Source organism: Podarcis bocagei (genome assembly GCF_964188305.1).
Source record: "Podarcis bocagei genome assembly, chromosome: 5".
NCBI classification, from domain to species: domain Eukaryota; kingdom Metazoa; phylum Chordata; class Lepidosauria; order Squamata; family Lacertidae; genus Podarcis; species Podarcis bocagei.
Window position 1 is genome coordinate 96107902 of NC_138129.1, and position 21351 is coordinate 96129252.

Here is a 21351-nt window from a genome sequence, read left to right on the forward strand (position 1 = left end):
ACAAAAACAAAGCTGTGCTGGAGGTGTGGTAAAACAGAGGGGACACTTATACATGTTTGGTGGACCTGTGAAAAAATAAAAAACCTCTGGAATATAGTATATGACGAGCTTAAAAAATGTTTAAGTATAACTTTATGAAAAATACAGAAGCTTTTCTACTAGGGATAACGGACACAGGTGTAGCAAGAGAAGATCAGAAAATATTCCTCTATGCCACAGGAGCGGCAAGGATCCTAATTGCTAAAAAGTGGGAAAAAGAAATTGTGCCAACGAAAAAGGAATGGCAAGACAAACAGTATAATGAACTGGCTAGATTAACAGAGGCAATTAGAGATCACACTAGACAAGAGTTTCAAAAAGCATGGGGAAAATGCAGAGAATACTTCACAAAACAGTGCCCTAAAATACATACCTGGACTTGTTTCGATTAATGTCTGCAGGAGACTTTGTGGATATTCAAGTTATAATTAGAAAAATCTTAATAATTATTCATAAAGGAAACAGCTTATAAGAAATAAATAAGGAAGCCAGATACAGGATAAAGGGAGACTTTTATTTGGTTGATTGTATTGTTGTATGTTATGCTTACTGTATGTTATGTTCACGTTCAATGAGGGTGGATTTCTGTATTGGGGGTGTGCAGGGTTTATGGTATGTTGTAAATAAAAGTTCTAATATTAAAAGAGAATGATGAATGAGGAAGTGGGAGAGATGGGGGGGTGGAGATTCACTCAGGACAACGCCATTACCCAGTAGGCTGGGTTATATATATATATATTTTAAACAATATTTATTAATATTTCACAGACAATAAAAACCACTTCCAACATTTAAACTACACAAGCAAAACAGATAAAAAAATACACAGTAGAAAAACAGTTGATAGAAGAAAGAAAAGAAAAATGAAGAATAAAGAATAAAGACAAAGAAAAACCCCAAAGTTCAAAGCTAAAAACAAAAATTAGATTAATATTTTCAAATCTTATATTTTCTTCACTAGTTTCTTGACCTCCTCACACCTCCCATTTTGTATTCCAATAGGCTGGGTTATAAAGCCTCTCTCTGTAAATACTAAATAAAAAGTGGACGGTAAGAACATTCCTTGTCTTTGTACGTTCCTGGGCAACTGGCCGTGGCAGCCACTGGCATCTCTTTGGCCACAGTGAGAGCAGCACGCTGAATGAGATGGACTCGTCTTACAGTCTTTTGTACAAAGGATGGAACATGAGCAAATGCACAGCGATCCGCGCGTTTCAATTTTGAAAGTGATTAAAGGGGTTCAGAAGAGATGGCTTCTCGTCTGGGGTATGGATTAGACTCACGGAAAGTTTTCGCACTCTTAAGTCTGCCCCCACTTTTCTCTCTCTCCAGCCAATCGGGTGTGATGGCAGCCTCTACTCTTCCCAGGTGATGGATCGGTGTCAAGTATGCGGAGGGGATGGAACTACTTGCTACCGCGTCTCGGGTAGCTTCCGAAAGGGGATCTCGCATTTAGGTACACTTTGCTAATAGCACTTAAGCTATTTCCTACACTGCGTCTTGGTACCCCTCTTGCTTCTCCTCAGGAAGTTGGCAGAAGAATCGCTTAGGCTAGAGCAGGAGCTCCCCTCCCCCAACCCCATACCTGAAGCCAAAGCAACAACCAAGAAGGAGCTTGAAGAATTAACATAAAATATAGTTGGGTGCTACTGAGCCTTTGTGCGGACGCGGGTGGCGCTGTAGGTAAAACCACAGAGCCTAGGGCTTGCTGATCAGAAGGTCGGCAGTTTGAATCCCCACAACGGGGTGAGCTCCCGTTGCTCGGTCCCTGCTCCTGCCAACCTAGCAGTTTGAAAGCACGTCAAAGTGCAAGTAGATAAATAGGTACTACTGCAGCGGGAAGGTAAACGGCATTTCCGTGCGCCGCTCTGGTTCACCAGAAGCGACTTAGTCCTGCTGGCCACATGACCCGGAAGCTGTCTGTGGACAAACACCAGCTCCCTCGGCCAATAAAGCGAGATGAGCGCCACAACCCCAGAGTCAGCCACAACTGGACCCAATGGTCAGGGGTCCCTTTACCTTTACCTTTACCTTGAGTCTTTGTGCTAGAAGGTGCAGAACTGAACTGAGAAATCACGTTAGCTTAAGTGCAGAACTACGCATTACAGTGGTACCTCGGGTTACATACGCTTCAGGTTACAGACTCTGCTAACCCAGAAATAGTACCTCGGGTTAAGAACTTTGCTTCAGGATGAGAACAGAAATTTGCTCTGGCGGCATGGCAGCAGCAGGAGGCCCCATTCACTAAAGTGGTGCTTCAGGTTAAGAACAGAACGAATTAAGTACTTAACCCGAGGTACCACTGTACATACAAAGGTTCACGACAAAACCCCCAAAGGCAATTTCTGATTAGGAAAAGCGGTTTCAGAAGGGGGTAATTTAAAGCAGAGGAATGGGATGTGGCGATTAATCCTGCCTGTTGTTTTTCTACGGAAGGTATGGGGATTGTCGCCATTTCCCACCCTAAGGGGTTCCAGTTGCATGCTTACCTTGCAAACACACATCTACAGTCCTGAGAAGGGGGGAAGCAGCTACAGCGTTGGTGGACATTTTCAGCAGAAAAGCAGGAGGCAGAGGAAGGGTTATTTGCACCCCTTTCCTACCTCTGCACTGCTCCAGAATTTTTCTTTCCAAAGCTGATTTGGGATGGCTGGGAAGAGTTTGTTAAATGCGTTTGTACGTGATGTGCAGTTCTGCCTTAGGAGAGAGTTCACTTCCAGGATGTTAATATCTGATGCCCTGCGATCTATGGCTGTAGGGTGGTATAAAGGTAAAGGTAAAGGGACCCCTGACCATTAGGTCCAGTCGTGGCTGACTCTGGGGTTGTGGCGCTCATCTCACTTTATTGGCCGAGGGAGCCGGCGTACAGCTTCCGGGTCATGTGCCAGCATGACTAAGCCGCTTCTGGCGAACCAGAGCAGTGCCTGGAAACGCCGTTTACCTTCCCGCCGGAGTGGTACCTATTTATCTACTTGCATTTTTGATGTGCTTTTGAACTGCTAGGTTGGCAGGAGCAGGGACCGAGCAACGGGAGCTCACCCCGTCGCAGGGATTTGAACCGCCAACCTTCTGATCGGCAAGTCCTAGGCTCTGTGGTTTAACCCACAGCACCACCTGCGTCCTTGTAGGGTGGTATACTAATTTAATAAATTAATGTTGGTGATCTCAACGAACCTTCAGATTCTGTTTTTAAAACAATTCCATAAGATCTTTTGCAAGCACACAGACTTTACTCCGCACTTCGTGTTTGTGCTTTTGCCAAACGTGAGATTTTTGTGTAAGTGTGAAAGAGTTTATGGGAATCGGCAGGAAAGGAAGTGAAGGACAATTTGGAGCGGAGGCATAGGATAGCCAGAAGGCTGGTTAGAAAACACTGCATGGAAGTGAATCAATGTTGCGTGAGCAAAATATCCTACCTGTGTTTTTCTTTCCCTCTGAGTGGACTGGGAAACATTAGAGACAGATGAAATGGAGGACTCCAGATTCTGATGGAGGTAGTGGCCTCTGCAGAAGTGGAATCACAGAAACCAGGAAATTCCCCCCCCCCTCCCTTGTCCTTTAAACACAGACAGCTGAGACTGTTTGTTCAGTCAGGCTCACAAATCGATGACTCTTCCAATGATCATCACAACACTAGATGGGGGTAGAGTATTGTTCCGTGTGCACAGCGACATTTATTTCTGTGTTAAAATAAATCCGCAGATTGAAATTGTTTTGCCTTTTATATTTAAACGAAGGCACACAAAACTGATACCAACACAGAAGCCATATAAATCACACCTCCCAAAAATTTATATTTAGGGCATATCACCCTGTTTCCAGGTTGGAATCCCTCTTCCCACATCCTCAGCCAGCTTGCACTTGTTCAGAAACAGTATCCACTTTTGGAGAAAGATGAGGAAATACGAGTATCTGAATTTGGATCAACACCCTGTGTAAGCTCTGAAGGAGTCATAGAATCATAGAGTTGGAAGAGACCACAAGGTCTGATAAGTACCCTTAACAAACACACTGTTTTTAGAGGCTACTCACTTACAGGTTCTAGATAGAAGTGTGAGGGAGATTTCTGTTCCTAGAACATTACAAACTATATGTGCAGATTGTAGTATTGCTAGATCAGTGTTAACATGGTCGACTCATCCATTCCAAAAAGCTTTTTGCTTTTGTTTTTAAATTGGCTATGATGGCACTGTAATTGTCATTATAAGACAATTATAAGACAATAAGACATTATAAGCCAGGATCCACCCAAAGAATTTTCATCACATTGTGTCCTTTTCTGCTGCTTGTTTAAAGAGAACCCCCCAACCTCCATCTTCAGAATATAATTTGAGAATTTTATCAAATAAATCCTGTTGTCTTTGGGAAATACGTGTACTTTTTTCTAAGGGGGACGTGTGGGAAGATTAGTGTACTAATTGTAATCAACCTCATGCTTTGGGACTGAATCTGTGAATGTAAACTGAATGGGCACAACATGGTTGCGGATCTCTTGCGAATGATCTACACAACTGATTGTAAGGAGGCATCCTGTTAACCTGGGAGGTGCTGGATTGCAAGGCTGTAGTTTTCCTCTTTCTCAGAGTGAGCAATGAAAAAATTTTCTTGCACAGATGGTGGTGAGAAGAGGACAAACTGTACCTGACACTGGAATGGTCTTCCCAAGCCTCACTTGCATCTTTTGTAATAGGGAGAACATTGTGGGTCAGGGAAGGTTGTTGATGGTGGGATATAGAATTGTTAGCCGATTCCAAAATGTATCGAACTGTCTGTTATGACCTATTCTGTTACTTGCAAGGGATTATGTGATCTATACTGTACTACAGAAATTGAAATATATTTTGCTATCCATGAAGAAAAGGAAAAAAAAAGAAATCTCAGGAAGGCCTGGTGCTTCAAGACACCAAAGTGCTGTGTTGTTTCTGGGTTCTTGGTAGGGTTTCTCCAGTTGCAGGCAGTGGTATCTTGTGCAGGCTGTTGAAGGACAAGTATTCGCTTATTTTCAAATCCCTTCATCCCGGATCCTGCAATAAGCGAGGTCTCTGGGCTGCATGCTGGATGCCAGGAAACATTCCGCAGGGAAACAGGAAGGGGCTAATTGGGAAACAGGATCCTAGGGAGATGTGCAATGAAGAATAGATATATTGCTGCCCTCTGTTATGTTGGGCCAGTCACCCATTCAGGACAATACATATTATCCACTCTGGCCGGCAGAGGCTCTCCATGAAGTCAAGCAAAGGTTTTTCCCAGACTTGCAAGCTGCAGGTGCCCGGGATCTTATGTGTGCAAAACACCTGCTCTGTCACTGAGAGGTAGCCCTTGCTTTTCTGAAATTATCCACCTCAAGGTGCATACTCTCCAAAAGTTTAGCTGGGACAGCCATATAGTCAAGAGATAGAAATGTTACACCTTTCAATCAACTCATCAGCGTTTTCTAGAGTCTTTGTCCCTATTCCCATCCCCCTAATATTAATATTAATATGCATATCTACGGCAGCTAAAGCTGAAACAATTTTCAGCTGAGGATGAGTTTATTATTATTATTATTATTAGTAGTAGTAGTAGTAGTAGTCAGTGGCGTAGCGTGGGTTGTCAGCACCCGGGGCAAGGCAAGTAATTTGCACCCCCTAACCCGTGGATTTGCGCCCCCTAACCCTAACCCCCAGATGTTGCGCCCGGTGCGGCCGGCCCCCGCTGCACCCTCCACGCTACGCCACTGGTAGTAGTAGTAGTAGTGGGTAGCACTGTGGTCTAAACCATTGAGCCTCTTGAGCTTGCAGGTCATAAAGTTGACAGTTCAAATCTGTGCAATGGGGTAAGCTCCCATTGCTCTGTCCCAGCTCCTGCCAACCTAGCAGTTCGAAAGCATACCAGCATGAGTAGATAAATAGGTACTGCTGCAGCAGGAAGGTAAACGGTATTTCTGTGAGCTCTGGCGCAGTTTAGTCATGCTGGCCACTTGACCTGGAAAGATGTCCGCGGTCAAACGCTGGCTCCCTCGGCCTGAAAGCAGAGATGAGCACCGCACCACATTGTCAAATTTGAGGAGACTTAACCATTCCGGTGTCCTTTAGCCTTACCTATTTATTATCTGTGCTTTGCAAGCCTCCTATGTTTCATATATGCACATTTTAGAAGGCTCATGAATTAGAATCCTTGGAATAGAACACCTTGGCAGATTTACCCAGTAACTTAGGCCCATGCCCAGTTCATACATTATGTTGGACCCTCTCATGGTGGAGAAATGGCCTCCCCACTCTCTTTCACCATGCAGATGACGACGACAACAACAACAACAACAACAATTTTATTATTTATACCCTGCTCATCTGGCTGGGTTTCCCCAGCCACTCCGGGCTGCTTACAGCACACAAGAAATTGCAAAATATTAGACATTAAAAATTTCCCGATACAGGGTTGCCTTCGGGTGTCTTCTAAAAGTCAGATAGTTGTTTATTTCCTTGACATCTGATGGGAGGGCGTTCCACAGGGCGGGCGCCACTACCGAGAAGGCCCTCTGGCTGGTTCCCTGTAACTTTGCTTCTCACAGTGAGGGAACTGCCAGAAGGCCCTCGGTGCTGGACCTCAGTGTCCGGGCAGAACGATGGGGGTGGAGACGCTCCTTCAGGTATACTGGGCCGAGGCATACATACACCTCAGATGGTCTAAATATACAGCTAAAGTAAGTATACAACTAAAAAAGGAATGCATGAAAAATGTACAGTGGTGCCTCGCAAGACGAAAAGAATCCGTTCTGTGATTCTCTTCGTCTAGCGGTTTTTTCGTCTTGCGAAGCAAGCCCATTGACGGATTAGCGGATTAGCGCTATTAGCGGCTTTTAGCGGCTTTTAGCGGCATATCTGCTGATCGGATCAGCTGATAAGCGGCTTAGCGGCTTAGAAAAAGGGGGGGGGGAAGGAAAAAACGCCAGCAGGAACTCGCAAGACATTGTCATCTTGCGAAGCAAGCCCATAGGAGATTCGTTTTGCGAAGCACCTCCAAAACGGAAAACCCTTTCGTCTAGTGGGTTTTCCGTCTTGCGAGGCATTCGTCTTGCGGGGCACCACTGTATATCCTACAGGTACCGCTATTCAGTCACTGGTTGCAGTGCCTTATTGAGCATCCAGTCTTTGGCAAACGTGGGTTTGCCTCTGTGCAATGTGTGAAATGGTCCAGACACACTCAACTAAATTAACACCTGTGACCTAGTGGAAACAGAGAAACTGCTTCATGGAGCAATGCCAGTTCCCCCGATTTTCGCTTTCTGATTTGTCTTGGTCCCTGTTTCCTAGGCTATGTGTTCATCACCAACATCCCCGCTGGTGCTACAGACATCCTCATTATAGAGCGGAGGAAAACAGAGAACATCCTAGGTAAGCGATGGACAGAAATCCTCCACTGGGGTAATTTGTCCTGCAGCACAGCAAGGAGAGTGCTTAACTGACTTAATTACCGCATGCAAGCCTTAAAGAGCATTCAGGAGAGGGATTTTTTGTTCTTGACCAATCTAGTCAGAGTAAATGCTATCCTTTGATTTCAGCTTCAGTGGCGTCAAAGAAGAGGAAAGCCTTAAAATTACAGTGCCTTTTATCAAGAACTTTTAAACAAATGAATTGGTTCTGACCAAGCAAGTTTTTAGTTAGAGGGACATCTTAATAAAACTCTCTCAACGCATGCATTGTCTGTTTGTTTTTTAAATCCCTTTCCTATTTAACCTAGATTATGTCTAGGGGAAGGAGGAGGGAAATAAATCTAAGATACATTTGTGGAGTACACCCAATCCCTCTACTCTGATGGTTCCCACTCCTGGATATAACAAAAACTGGTACAATATTTTAACAAAAGTAGTAGGGCACATGCCTCCAAATGCTACCATTGAGTTACACTTTTTGCAATCTCTAGCACATCCAGAGCTTGTCCTGAGATCTGAAAACTTGGGAGAGCCTCTATCCAGCACATAGCATGGAGGGAGGGGGGCTGAGGGGGCCATCGCCCTGGGCACAATTTTTTTTGGGGGGGGCACATCACAGCACCCTGGTGCCCTGCAGCTGGAGGGCAGATGAGAAGGATGCAATAGGCTTGTGCCCTAGGCCCTGCAAGCACCTGCAAGGAAGATTCCTTTGTCTTTCACCCCCTCTCTGTCTCCTTGCTAGCGCTAGCGGATGAAACTGGGCGCTTCTTCTTCAATGGGAATTCGGCTATCGACAACCCACAGAACTTCCGAGTAGCTGGCACTGTGTTCAAATACCGCCGGCCTTCCAGCCTGCACTCCGACGGCCTGGAGTACATTATTGCACAGGGGCCTACCAACCAGTCTCTCAATGCCATGGTAAGTGATGGAGGCTACAAAAAGATTGCTTTCTTCTTCCTTGTGTGAGCCCCAAGAATGGGAGCGCAAAGTTAAAGGGGGCTTGGGGGCCTGATCCGCAACAGTGGGTTGAGGCAAAGTTCTCAAATCGCATTAGATGTCAGGAGCGAGGTGGCAGTTAATCACGCTGTGCAAGTTGGAATTATTAGCAAGAACACGATGTGCACAGACTTGGTGGAGTACCTTTGCCCCATAGATCAGTTGCTGAGACTGAAAGTCCTGGGCTCGTCCCCTCCTCTCCAGGGCTTTTCCCAAGCAATCAGAGACTGCACCTGTATGTAGCTTGTTGCTGCTCTGCCCGTTTCAGCCCGCTTCTGGTTCTGTGAGACAGGTGGGGCGGGAAGCCGGTTGCAGCAGGAAGGGGAGAGACTTGTGACTCTTCACCAGGCTGACTCATCTCTGCCTCCTGGCCTCCCTGCTCCCCTGCTCCTGCTTCTGGACTTCTCTCCACCACAGACTCTCCCTGCTCACTGAGCCTGTTACCCCTTCAGCTTCTGGTACCTCATCTTCCCAGTCTTCTCCCTCTGACCACTCACTGTTGTCCCACCACCAATCCCTGGGCTCTGAGCCTTCTTCCCTTGTTGGTTCTCCAGCTAGTTTCTCCCACCATTCCTCTACATCCCATCGGTCCATGACATTACCTTCATGTGGACTGAATCAGCTAGATTGGTGGCCGCCGAGACCATATAACACCAGTCCTGAAAGAGCTTCATTGGTTCCCAGTACATTTCCAAGCACAATTAAAAGTGTTGGTGTTGACCTTTAAATCCCTAAATGGCCTCTGCCCAGTATACCTGAAGGAGCGTCTCCATCCCCATCTTCCAGCCCGGACACTGAGGCCCAGCTCCGAGGGCCTTCTGGCGGTTCCCTCACTATGAGAAGTGAGGCTACAGGGAACCAGGCTGAGGGCCTTCTCGGTAGTGGCGCCTGCCCTGTGGAACACCCTCCAAGCAGATGTCAAGGCAATAAACAACTATTTTACTTTTAAAAGACAACTGCAGCAGCAAGAATACTCATACTCATCGCAAAGCACTGGAAGACTCAAGATTTGCCCACTCTGGAAGAATGGCAGATGCAACTGATAGACTATATGGAATTGGCAGAAATGACTGGCAGAATCCGAGACCTGGGAGAAGAGACAGTGGAAGAGGACTGGAAAAAATTCAAGGATTATTTGCAAAAGCATTGTAAACTCTATGAATGTTAAAATGATGCAGGATATAAAAACAATATGGCATTAGTAAACTAGTGGAAAGGAATATGAAAATAATTGAAGTATAAAAAATAGAGATGAAATTTGAATAATATTATGTCAAGTTTAAGTATCTAAATATTTGATAACAAGAGGCAAAATTGGAGACATAATTGTTGAAACTTACAATTTAAAACAATTTTTAAGAGAAGGTGAAACATTGCGGAATATGATTTTGTAATTAGGAACACAGAAAAGGGAGACGCGAGGGAGTCACGAAAGAGGGTTATGAAAATGATATTTAAGAAAATGAATTATTTTTTCTTTTGTGCTTTTTATGTATTTTTTACTTGTATTTTTGTATGTTTTTCATGCTTCTTTTTTGTTTTTTGTTTTTGATTTAAGTCTGTTGTATTGTTTGAATTCTTTAAAATCTTTAATAAATATTTTATTAAAAAAAATTAATATTCAGTTGGAAGCCGCCCAGAGTGGCTGGGGAAACCCAGATGGGTGGGGTATAAATAATAAATTATTATTATTACTACTATGCCCAAGTGTTAGTGCCGATGGACTAATTTTGTTTCCCTTGGCTTTTTCCTTTTCCTTGTTGAACCCAGTACTATAACTTCAATGGGAAAGTCCCCCATGTGACCTACGACTACACAGTGCCCAGGGCGCTGTCGCCGGCTCTTCAAACCGTTACCCCCGCCATCAAGATGCCAACGCTGTACCTTCACTTGCCGGAGCCCAGCCGCAATCGCCAGGACGCCGTCCCGCCCATTTCCCAAGATTTCAACGCCACTTGGTTATCTCTCGCGCCGGATGACGTCGGGGAACCTTTCCCACGGGGGGAGGAGCACGGAGGGGGGGCCTTCAAAAGCCAGGGCTTCTTCCCATTCAACTCAACTGCGCAAGGCAAGGACTGGGGCTGGAAGCATGGGCCAGAGGATGAAAAGTTTGGTTTCCAAGTCCAACAGGTCTACCACACCAACGGAGCGGGTGATGACGAAAAGATAGAATCAGATCTGGGTTGGTATATTTTCTTGCCACTATATTTGCGGTGTTGGATTCCTTCTGCCCCCACATGAAGCGTGGGGTGGGGTGGGGCAGGGTAGTTATGCCCTCCCAGTCCTGCCTACTGAAAACCTGTGCTTTTTTGCATGGCTATTCTTAGTTATGTAATGCCTTATTCCTGTCCCATATATCCCGAGCCTTCTGCGGGGGATGGGGAGGAAGTAAATAATCGTGGGTTTGCTTGGTTTCCATATCAACCTACCTGGACCCTGTGATCATCTTTTGAGGCCCTTTTTCATGTGCCTCCTCCTCAAGAAGTCTGGAGGAGGACAACACGAGAACGGGGCCTTCTCCAGTGTGGAGAGAGCCAGTGTGGTGTAGTGGTTGAGAGCGGTAGTCTCGTAATCTGGGGAACCGGGTTCGCTTCCCCGCTCCTCCACATGCACTGCTGGGTGACCTTGGGCCAGTCGCACTTCTTTGAAGTCTCTCAGCCCCACTCACCTCACAGAGTGTTTGTTGTGGGGGAGGAAGGGAAAGGAGATTGTTAGCCGCTTTGAGACTCCTTAAAGGGAGTGAAAGGCGGGATATCAAATCCAAACTCTTTTTTTTTTTTTTCTCTGCAGTGGCTCCCTCTCTGTGGAATACTCTCCCCAGGGAAGTTCGCCTGGTGCCTTCATTACACACCTTTAGGTGCCAGGCAAAAACATTCCCTTTTAACCAGGCCTTTGGTTGATTCAATTGACATCCTATGCCCTTTTAAAATGTGGGGGTTTATTTGGGGGGGGGGATTATTTGGGTGTTGTTTTTATTTTGATTATTTATTTTGTGGTTTTATATTTTGATTTTGTTCTGTGAACTGCCCCGAGACCTCTGGGTATAGGGTGGCATATAAAGTCAATTAATAATAATAATAATAATAATAATAATAATAATAATAATAATAATAAGCTGTGTTGTGGTAAGGGGACAATTGTGGTTTGATGAAGGGCTGTAAGGGACAATGTGCAAAGCCAGAATAGCTAATAACTATTATGAGAATTTAATTTTTTTGGAAATTCAAACATTGAGATTTAGGGTTGCCGCATTTTGAAGAGCAAAAAAAGGGAGGGGACACATTTGCCGACTTTTAACTATGGATCGCTAGGACGACACTTGTTTTACGTGTCTTGGAAAGGAGGACGTGTCCTGGAAAAAGAGGACACATGGCAACCCTACGCACACACCTGCTTGCCAAAATCTGAAATCATCCCTAAACCCTGAACGTTAAAATTCTGTAGTTGTGACAACTCTGAAATTATGAGGGCTGGAAACTCATTTTTTTAAAGCACCGAAAGTGTGTCCTGTTTAAACTTTCTACCAGATGCTAGATTGCACTGCCCACGTGCCAAATCACACCAGGAGATTTGTCTTGTGAGCATAAGAGGGGAAACGAGTTTTGTCCCATGTCCCTTGAGGAACAAATGCCTTAAACTGGATTGGTCGCTATCCTGTGTTTTCTTTAAGCCCTCAGACTCAATCACCTCACAATCAGCACAGCGATTCCCCACGGTCCAGCGAGGCCTGAGCTCCAGGAGGCCAGCAGGATGGGGCCATCCAGACTACGTCTCTTCAGGAAACTGTGTCTCCAGGACCCCCAGAACGCTGCTTTTTGCAGGGAATTGCATTACCTAGCGATCAAGCTGGGGAGGAAGAACTCGACGGTGGGCTTTTGGGGCGAGCCTTTGGTCGAGTGGTCCGAAGGGCTGCACAAGCCACCTGCAAAAAAGAACTTTATGGAGGAGGCGAATGCGGAAGAGCATGCGGTGGACGACGCAGCGAACGATACGGCCGTGGCGATGCCGTCCAAGCCTAGTTCCAGCACCAGCGTTCAGGCCGGTTTGGGGAGCAAACTCCTGTCAGAATCCCTTCAGGCTCCTGGCACTGAAAGGCAAGTAGAATGAACGTTTCCTGGAGCAAAGGACCAAATGTCCTCTTAGGGGGAAGATGTGGGAATGTTCAGGGATGCAGGAGCGGATATATTGTCTGATTATATCCTTATCCAACTTGTGTTAACAAGTTCCACAATTTCAGCAGAGTAACATTCCCCTTAATTTTAAGCTTTGCAGCGGCTGCGTTTGCTCAGGCTCGCTAAAGCCTCTATAATAACTGTTCTGGTATTTTCCCCTTATTCCCTCATAAAATATAAGAGACGACACAGTCTTTTACAAAAGTATAAAAAGAGTTTACTCACATTCTGTTCACAATCAGATCCCAGAAGGCAGACTTAGCTTAATGAAGTAACATACACTTGGAATCTATCTCATAAGAAGACAGTCCCTTTGTCCTCTCTTGGCTGGAAGCCAAGAGGGCATCTTTGGCTCAGTAGATATTGTTTCTTCGATGCATGTAGTCAAAGAGAGAGAGATGGCTGCCTTGCCCTGTGCTTTTGTCATTACCTGCACAGGTGAGGCCACACCCACCTCCAGTCACATGCAGAGGAAGTCTGTCCCAGCCCAGAAGGAAACAGGAAGTTTACCTGCTGGCTGGACAAACATTCCTCCCCATGTGTAAACGTGTTCACTCCAGGAATGTTGTACTTGACTGCTCTTGTGTTTCACATCCCACAGACAGAAGATAGGTGTCATATGAACTCCCAGCAGAGCACCTCCGCCAGGGTGGGAGACCATGGTTTCCTCTCAGCTTCTCCATCTGAATGGCTGACAAACACACCAGCATGTTGACTTCGGTCTTACCCCAAACCCCAGGATTCAGATGGGCTACCCACCCATCAACGATAGTTCTGTGGGTCACAGTGAAGGCCCATGGGAAGACTGCAAAGCCAGAGCAGGGACCCACCTAGGGGCACAGTGGGCAGCCTCTTTTGCGAGGCCCCCCTGAAGCTTTCCCCTGCTTACGCAGTGGACTCGTAATGTGGTGAACCGGGTTCGCTTCCCCGCTCCCCCACATGCAGCTGCTAGGGCTAGTGCTTGGGCTAGTCACACTTCTCTGAAGTCTCTCAGCCCCACTCACCTCACAGAGTGTTTGTTGTGGAGAATGAAGGGAAAGGAGAATGTTAGCCGCTTTGAGACTCCTTCGGGTAGTGATAAAGCAGGATAGCAAATCCAAACTCTTCTTCTTATTACTATTTAGGCCTTCCTTGTGGCATGCTAATTTGTCTGAGTCTATGCTTTGGGAATTACTGGCCTAAAGAATGGCATGCTTGACAGGCCACCAGCACTTGAGTTTTGAAATGCGTCAGATTTGGTATTCACCAGACTCTGGGGGAGCAACGACTGCATTCACACCTGGTCCCCTCAGAAAGGATGGCCTTTCCTTCCCAGAGTAGACAGTCCACCTGTGAGTTCATGCAAGCTCCTTTTTCCCTGCAGCAATGACTTTGAGCTGAATCCCCTCGGCCACGACGACATCAGCCTGGCTGACATGTATCGCTGGAAGGTATCAGCCTACGCCCCTTGCAGCTCAACGTGCACGTCAGGTAGCTTTGCTGCGAAGGTGATGGTTTTCGAGAGCAATTCTCGCGAGGGACCCAATCTTCTGCTTAAATGTGCCTCATTTCCTAGCACCCAGAGAGATCTTCTCTAGAAATAAGTCTGGTATTGTAGGTTGACAGCAATGCATCTGCTATTCATTCAGGTATCCGTTGACTGTTTACTTCGCCTCTGCATTCTTAACTCTTCAGCCACAAATTCTGCATGGAGCAGCCCCTCACAAGTTGGTGCCCCTCCAGCTGTCTTGGACTACAACTCCCATCAGCCCTTCCTAGCACAACCAATTGGTCCATTTAGTCTACTGCTGCTTGCATGGACAGGCAGTGCTGCCTAATAATAAATAATTTCTTATTTGTACCCCGCCCATCTGGCTGCGTTTCCCCAGCCACTCTGGGCAGCTTCCAACAAGGATTAAAAATACATCAAAATGTCACACATTAAAAACTTCCCTGAACAGAGCTGCCTTCAGAGGTCTTCTAAATATCAGGTAGTTGTTTATCTCTTTGACATCTGGTGGGAGGACATTTCACAGGGCGGGTGCCACTACCGAGAAGGCCCTCTGCCTGGTTCCCTGTAGCTTTGTTTCTCGCAGTCAGGGAACCGCCAGAAGGCCCTCAGCGCTGGACCTCCCTGCTGCCCTGTCCCTGGGGTTGGTGGTAGCTGAACCTAGACCTTCCTACACGTGACCTTCCCCGTTCTAAGCCACTCTGTGCATCCATATGGCACAATGACTGACTTTTTAGCACGTTTGTTCTCCAGCTGCCCTGGAGCATTTAACCCGCCACAGTGCACACGGGCAATAAACTATCGTATTTTTTAATTAATTGATACGTATTAAATTTAATCACATAATTGTTCATTGCACAGCTTTGATTCTTTATTCATATCCCAGCATTAACTGTGCAGCTTTAAGATGCTGTCCAGCTCTGCTGCTCAGAGCCCCTTCAGGAAGAGATGAGAAGGGAAACGCGAGTAGCTTGCCCTCCCATGTTTCTGGATCTTCTCTGGAAAACAGAGGTCTACAAAGTCCCTCTGGCAAGATGGGCATTGTGGAGACAGGATGCTGGTCTCCCTGTGGAGGCAAAGCCATCTTCTCCCATCAGATGAGGTCTGGAAAAGTGCTGGTTGTGGCACTGGGAAAATATCAGTCGCTTAGGCTGCTTAGCAGCCGTCAGGGAAGCTGCTAGGGGCCATTTAACGAACAGGGACTAAAAAGAAACACTTTTGGTTGTCCACCCAGGGATCAGCAGCTCCTACGCCATGTGCGTCCGCTATGACGGCGTGGAAGTGGAAGAAGCGTATTGTGACGCCCTGACGCGCCCTGAGCCCACCCATGAGTTTTGCACAGGCAGAGACTGCCAGCCTAGGTGAGTGAAAGGAGCCAGTTCCCTGAACCAGAATATGAAATCTGTAGTTTGAGGCTGGTGGAAGGTGGTTAACTGTAATGGTCTTCTGTCTTCCTTTACAAAATGCAAAAACTTTACATTTGCAAAATGCTGGGGAAATTATAAACAACTGCAGGACATCATAACGGGTCTGCTTTGTGGTTGTTTACTTAATTGGTAAACCAAAATCAGCTTGCAGAGTTTATATATATATAATTTTTATTTATACTTTTCAAGTTTATACATTTTATTAGTTTTACAATCAATTTAAAATTTCTAAACTTGACTTCCTTCCCCCTCTTTCTGCAGTTCCTTTAATTTATTTTTTAATATCTTCTGCATATCCAAATTCATTTAATTATCTACTTTAAATATATACTCTTATGAAACTGCAGGTTATTGCAATAATCCTGCCAATGCTTTTATCTGTTTGAAATTTATCTGTAAATATTCAATAAACCATTTACATTCTTTTATAAAAAGTTTGTTATCTTGATTTCTTGTTCTTCCGGTAAGTTTTGTCATTTCTGCATATTCCGTAAGTTTTTGTATCCATTCTTCCTTTGCTGGGACTTCTGCTTCTTTCCACTTTGGGGTGAGTAGCATTCTTGCTGCTGTAGTAGCATACCTAAATAAATTTCTATACAATTTGGGTAGTTCTGTCCCTATAATTCCCAAAAGAAAAGCTTCTGGGTTTTCTTTAAAAAAAAACAACGTTATTTTGAACATCCTTTTCAATTCATTATGTAAAAAGAAAGTTCTTTTTATCACATGTGTTGGTCTTGCAGTAAGGTTAAAGCTTACTGGGAAATGATATACAGTCATACCTTGAGTTGAATGTGCTTCAGGTTGAGCGTTTTCAAGTTAGACTCCACGGCAACCCGGAAGTAACGGAGCGCGTTACTTCCGGGTTTCACCGCTCGCTTATGCACAGACGCACAAAATGAAGTCACACGCATGCGCAGAAGCGGCAAAACGTGACCCACGCATGTGCAGACACGCAGTCGCATCTTATGTTCTATTCAGGATGCGAACGGGGCTCCGGAATGGATCCCGTTCGCATCCCGAGGTACCACTGTATAATGAATTGTAGAGTTGATATTTTTAGTGGGAAATGCATTTCACTCTTGTGTGGTTATAAATCAGGGCTTGGCAATCTAAGGCCCACGGACCGGAAGCGGCCCATGGGGGCCTGTTAACCAGCCCCTGAGCCGCCCCTGAACCGAGCTGCCTGCTCGGCGAGTCTCCGCGCGCTGCGCTAAATCGGCGCAGCATGGCACGGGGGCTCTCTTCCGTGGCTCTGGAAATTGCTTCTGTGCAGGCATGATTTTCAGCGTCTGGGCATGCGCAGAAACGATTTCCAGCGCCGCAGACGTGCAGACATGATCTCCGGCGTCACGCTGCGCCAGTCCGGCCCACGGAGGATCTCTGCGGGAGTGATCCAGCCCATGCCCGGTAAGCCTTGCCGACCCCCTGTTATAGACCCTCATGCAGTTAGGAAGCTTGGAAGCCTCTTCTGTTTTCTCCCTCTTGACTCGGGTAATTCTACTGCTCTGACCTTCCAAGTTCCCTCAGACTAAGCCATGGTTGCTCTCTCTTCTCTCTCGCCCTTGGCGCCTGCGTGGAGGTGGGAGACGAGCCGGTGGAGCGAGTGTTCCAGGACCTGCAGCGAAGGCTATCAGTACCGAACGGTGCGCTGCTGGAAGATGCTGGCTCCGGGCTTTGACAGCTCTGTTTACGACGACATGTGCGAGTCAGCTGGGCTAGCCAGGCCCATGGAGCGGAAATCTTGCAAGAACAAACCTTGTGGACCACAGTGGGAGCTGTCAGAGTGGTCTGAGGTATGTGGTTCTTTGGCAAGTGAAGCAAAAAAGGTTTACAGCATGGGCCGGGGGAAATAGCTAAGCGAGCCTCTCTGCAAGCGCAAAGACAAATGTCCTTTTTAGGCACTTGGGGAGGAAAAGAAGAGAATTGTGATGTTTTAACCCTGATTACCTTCATCTTCCGCAATAGAATCACGGGCATGAAATCCGTTTTAAGGAAGATAGCAGCCTTAGCGTATTATTATCATTTGAAGCGGGGTGGGCTCAAGTGTGAGGGTCAAACTCTGTTTTCATTTATTTTTATTTCCATCGTAAATTTCGTTGCCCAACAGCACAAACTCTCAGGAAAGGGTAAAGCACTCCATGAATTTCTGCTTCTCTTTCAACCACGTTCACAGCCCCCTATGGGACCTTTTCTATATTTCCCCACCCAGGGATAGCTCCTTGAACATCAATGCATAGTAAACAATTAATAAACCAGTGGTGGTAATAACCTAATGTCTCATTTCACTCGGAATGAGTGCTCAGTGGCTCCACAATTATTATTATTATTATTATTATTAATAATAATAATAATAATAATAATAATAATAATAATAATAATTTATTATTTATACCCCGCCCATCTGGCTGAGTTTCCCCAGCCACTCTGGGCGGCTCCCAATCAGTGTTAAAAACAGTACAGCGTTACATATTAAAAACTTCCCTGAACAGGGCTGCCTTAAGATGTCTTCTGAATGTCAGGTAATTATTTATCTCTTTGACATTTGATGGGAGGGCGTTCCACAGGGCGGGCGCCACTACCGAGAAGGCCCTCTGTCTGGTTCCCTGTAGCCTCACTTCTCGCAATGAGGGAACCGCCAGAAGGCCCTCGGCGCTGGATCTCAGTGTCCGGGCTGAACGATGGGGGTGGAGACACCCCTTCAGGTATATAGCACCGAGGCCGTTTAGGGCTTCAACACTTTGAATTGTGCTCGGAAATGTACTGGGAGCCAATGCAGATCTCTCAGAACTGGTGTTATGTGGTCCCGGCAGCCACTCCCAGTCACCAGTCTAGCTGCCGCATTCTGGATTAATTGCAGTTTCCGGGTCACCTTCAAAGGTAGCCCCACGTAGAGCGCATTGCAGTAGTCCAAGCGTGAGATAACTAGAGCATGCACCACTCTGGCGAGATAGTTTGCGGGCAGGTAGGGTTTTAGCCTGCGTACCAGGTGGAGCTGGTAGACAGCTGCCCTGGACACAGAACTGACCTGCGCCTCCATGGACAGCTGTGAGTCCAAAATGACTCCCAGGCTGCGCACCTGGTCCTTCAGGGGCACAGTTACCCCATTCAAGACCAGGGAATCCCCCACACCAACCCGCTCCCTGTCCCCCAAAAACAGTACTTCTGTCTTGTCAGGATTCAACCTCAATCTGTTAGCCGCCATCCATCCTCCAACCGCCTCCAGGCACTCACACAGGACCTTCACTGCCTGCACTGGTTCTGATTTGAAAGAGAGGTAGAGCTGGGTATCATCTGCATACTGATGGACACCCAGTCCAAACTCCCTGATGATCTCTCCCAGCAGCTTCATATAGATATTAAAAAGCATGGGGGAGAGGACAGAACCCTGAGGCACCCCACAAGTGAGAGCCCAAGGGTCTGAACACTCATCCCCCCCCACCACTTTCTGGATCACGGCCCAGGAGGAAGGAGCAGAACCACTGTATGACAGTACCCTCAGCTCCCAGCCCCTCAAGACGGTCCAGAAGGATGTTATGGTCGATGGTGTCAAAGGCCGCTGAGAGATCCAGCAGAACTAGGAAACATCTCATATTAGCAAAAGTATTCAGAAAGCCAAGGAAAAGCAATTTTAGTCTACTGGCGTGTCATCCACCTGTACTGTGTGAGCCAGCGTGGTGTAGTGGTTCAGAGCGGTAGTCTCGTAATCTGGTGAACCGGGTTCGCGTCTCCGCTCCTCCACATGCAGCTGCTGGGTGACCTTGGGCTAGTCACACTTCTCTGAAGTCTCTCAGCCCCACTCACCTCCCAGAGTGTTTGTTGTGGGGGAGGAAGGGAAAGGAGAATGTAAGCCGCTTTGAGACTCCTTAAAGGGAGTGAAAGGCAGGATATCAAATCCAAACTCTTCTTCTTCTTCTTCTTCTACTGCCTGCCCCCTCCCCATCTAAGGAATAAAAGAAAGACATGTTCAGCCCCTTTCTGCTTTTTCTGAGTACAGTGGTACCTCGGGTTAAGTACTTAATTCGTTCCAGAGGTCTGTTCTTAACCTGAAACTGTACTTAACCTGAAGCACCACTTTAGCTAATGGGACCTCCTGCTGCCGCCGCGCCGCTGGAGCACGATTTCTGTTCTCATCCTGAAGCAAAGTTCTTAACCTGAAGCACTATTTCTTAACCTGAAGCGTATGTAACCTGAAGCGTATGTAACCTGAGGTATACCACTGTAATCTGAAATCTACACCATAATTTCCAGTATGCTCTTGCCAGGGTGGGGGGCAGGGGCTAGAACCGTGATATCTTAGACTACACAGCAACTATTAAAGTGGTACCTCGAGTTACAAACCCCTCAGGTTACAAATGCTTCAGGTTACAAACTCCGCTAAGCTGGAAAAGTTACTTCGAGTTGAGAACTTTGCCCCAGGATGAGAACGGAAATCGTGTGCCGGCGGCGCAGTGGCATTAAGAGGCCCCATTAGCGAAAGTGCGCCTCTAGTTAAGAACAGTTTCAGGTTAAGAACGGCCCTCCGGAACAAATTGAGTTCATAACTAGAGATACCGCTGTATTTATGAAGAGTATTGGGCTCTGGCCTAGCTCCAAGGCCGGCTATAGCTGGAGTCCAGTTGGGACCTGGGCAGATGAGGACACGGTTGCAGGTCAGCTGGAAGTTGGGCATCTGGCAGACACTGGAAAGCTGGCTGGATTCCTTTGGGCTGGAATTCTAGGCTGGAGGAAACTCTTTTCTGAAGGCCTTGTGTGAGGATACAGAGTGCTAATGGGTGCAAAGTGCTGGAAACTGGCTGCAGTGGTTGGGACACACACAAACCTGAGTGACACCCTACCTTTATTACTCCAGTGGTACCCTCACATTTCACATGCTGATATGATATTGCATGGCATAACCTCCTGGCGGAAATGGTGAAACTTTCCACAGCAGAGGGGGCTCATTTCCCAGACGAGTTTCAGCCGAACGCCTCACCGCATGAAACTGAGGGAGTATGGTACCGGTTCATGTAAGCAAGGCCAGACCCAAACGTTTTGGCCCTAAACAGCCCTAAACGGCCTCGGTCCAGTATACCTGAAGGAGCGTCTCCACCTCCATCGTTCAGCCCGGACACTGAGGTCCAGCGCCGAGGGCCTTCTGGCGGTTCCCTCATTGCGAGAAGCAAAGCTACAGGGAACCAGGCAGAGGGGCTTTTCGGTAGTGGCGCCCGCCCTGTGGAACGGCCTCCCATCAGATGTCAAAGAGAACAACAACTACCAGACTTTTAGAAGACATCTGAAGGCAGCCCTGTTTAGGGAAGCTTTTAATGACTGATGTTTTAATAAAATAAAAAAAACCCTTCATGTAGCACCTTAGAGACCAACTATCGGTAAGTTTGTTATTGGTATGAGCTTTTGTGTGCATGCACACTTTTTCAGATATACATGTGCATGCACACGAAAGCTCATACCAATAACAAACTTAGTTGGTCTCTAAGGTGTTACTAGAAGGATTTTTTAAAATTTTGTTTGGACTACAGCAGACCAACACAGCTACCTACCTGTATCTAGAATTATGTTTTAATGTATTTCTAACCTCCTGTTTGAAGCCGCCCAGAGTGGCTGGGGAAACCCAGCCAGATGGGTGTGGTAGAAATAATAATAATAATAGTTATTGTTATTGTTATTTAATATTATTATTATTTCAACATCTGATGCAAAAAAACAACACCAACCCAACTTCCCCTCCCCACAATAAACTATACTGTGAATAAATTTGTTACCATTTGCTTTTTTAAACCATACTTAAATTCTGCTGCCCGGGACAGATGACTCTGTTAG

General features: G+C 46.4%; 1 protein-coding gene across 1 annotated transcript in view; it reads left to right on the top strand.

Moving 5' to 3' along the window:
- The window catches only part of LOC308587132 (ADAMTS-like protein 2), a 42948-nt gene that overhangs the window by 13954 nt on the left and 7643 nt on the right, over positions 1-21351 (top strand). Inside the window, exons 6-13 of the mRNA XM_081194565.1 lie at positions 1372-1495; positions 7332-7412; positions 8193-8368; positions 10217-10628; positions 12117-12540; positions 13982-14088; positions 15342-15468; positions 17114-17327. Coding sequence (XP_081050691.1) covers positions 1372-1495; positions 7332-7412; positions 8193-8368; positions 10217-10628; positions 12117-12540; positions 13982-14088; positions 15342-15468; positions 17114-17327 — 1665 coding nt within the window. The remainder of the gene's footprint in view (positions 1-1371; positions 1496-7331; positions 7413-8192; positions 8369-10216; positions 10629-12116; positions 12541-13981; positions 14089-15341; positions 15469-17113; positions 17328-21351) is intronic.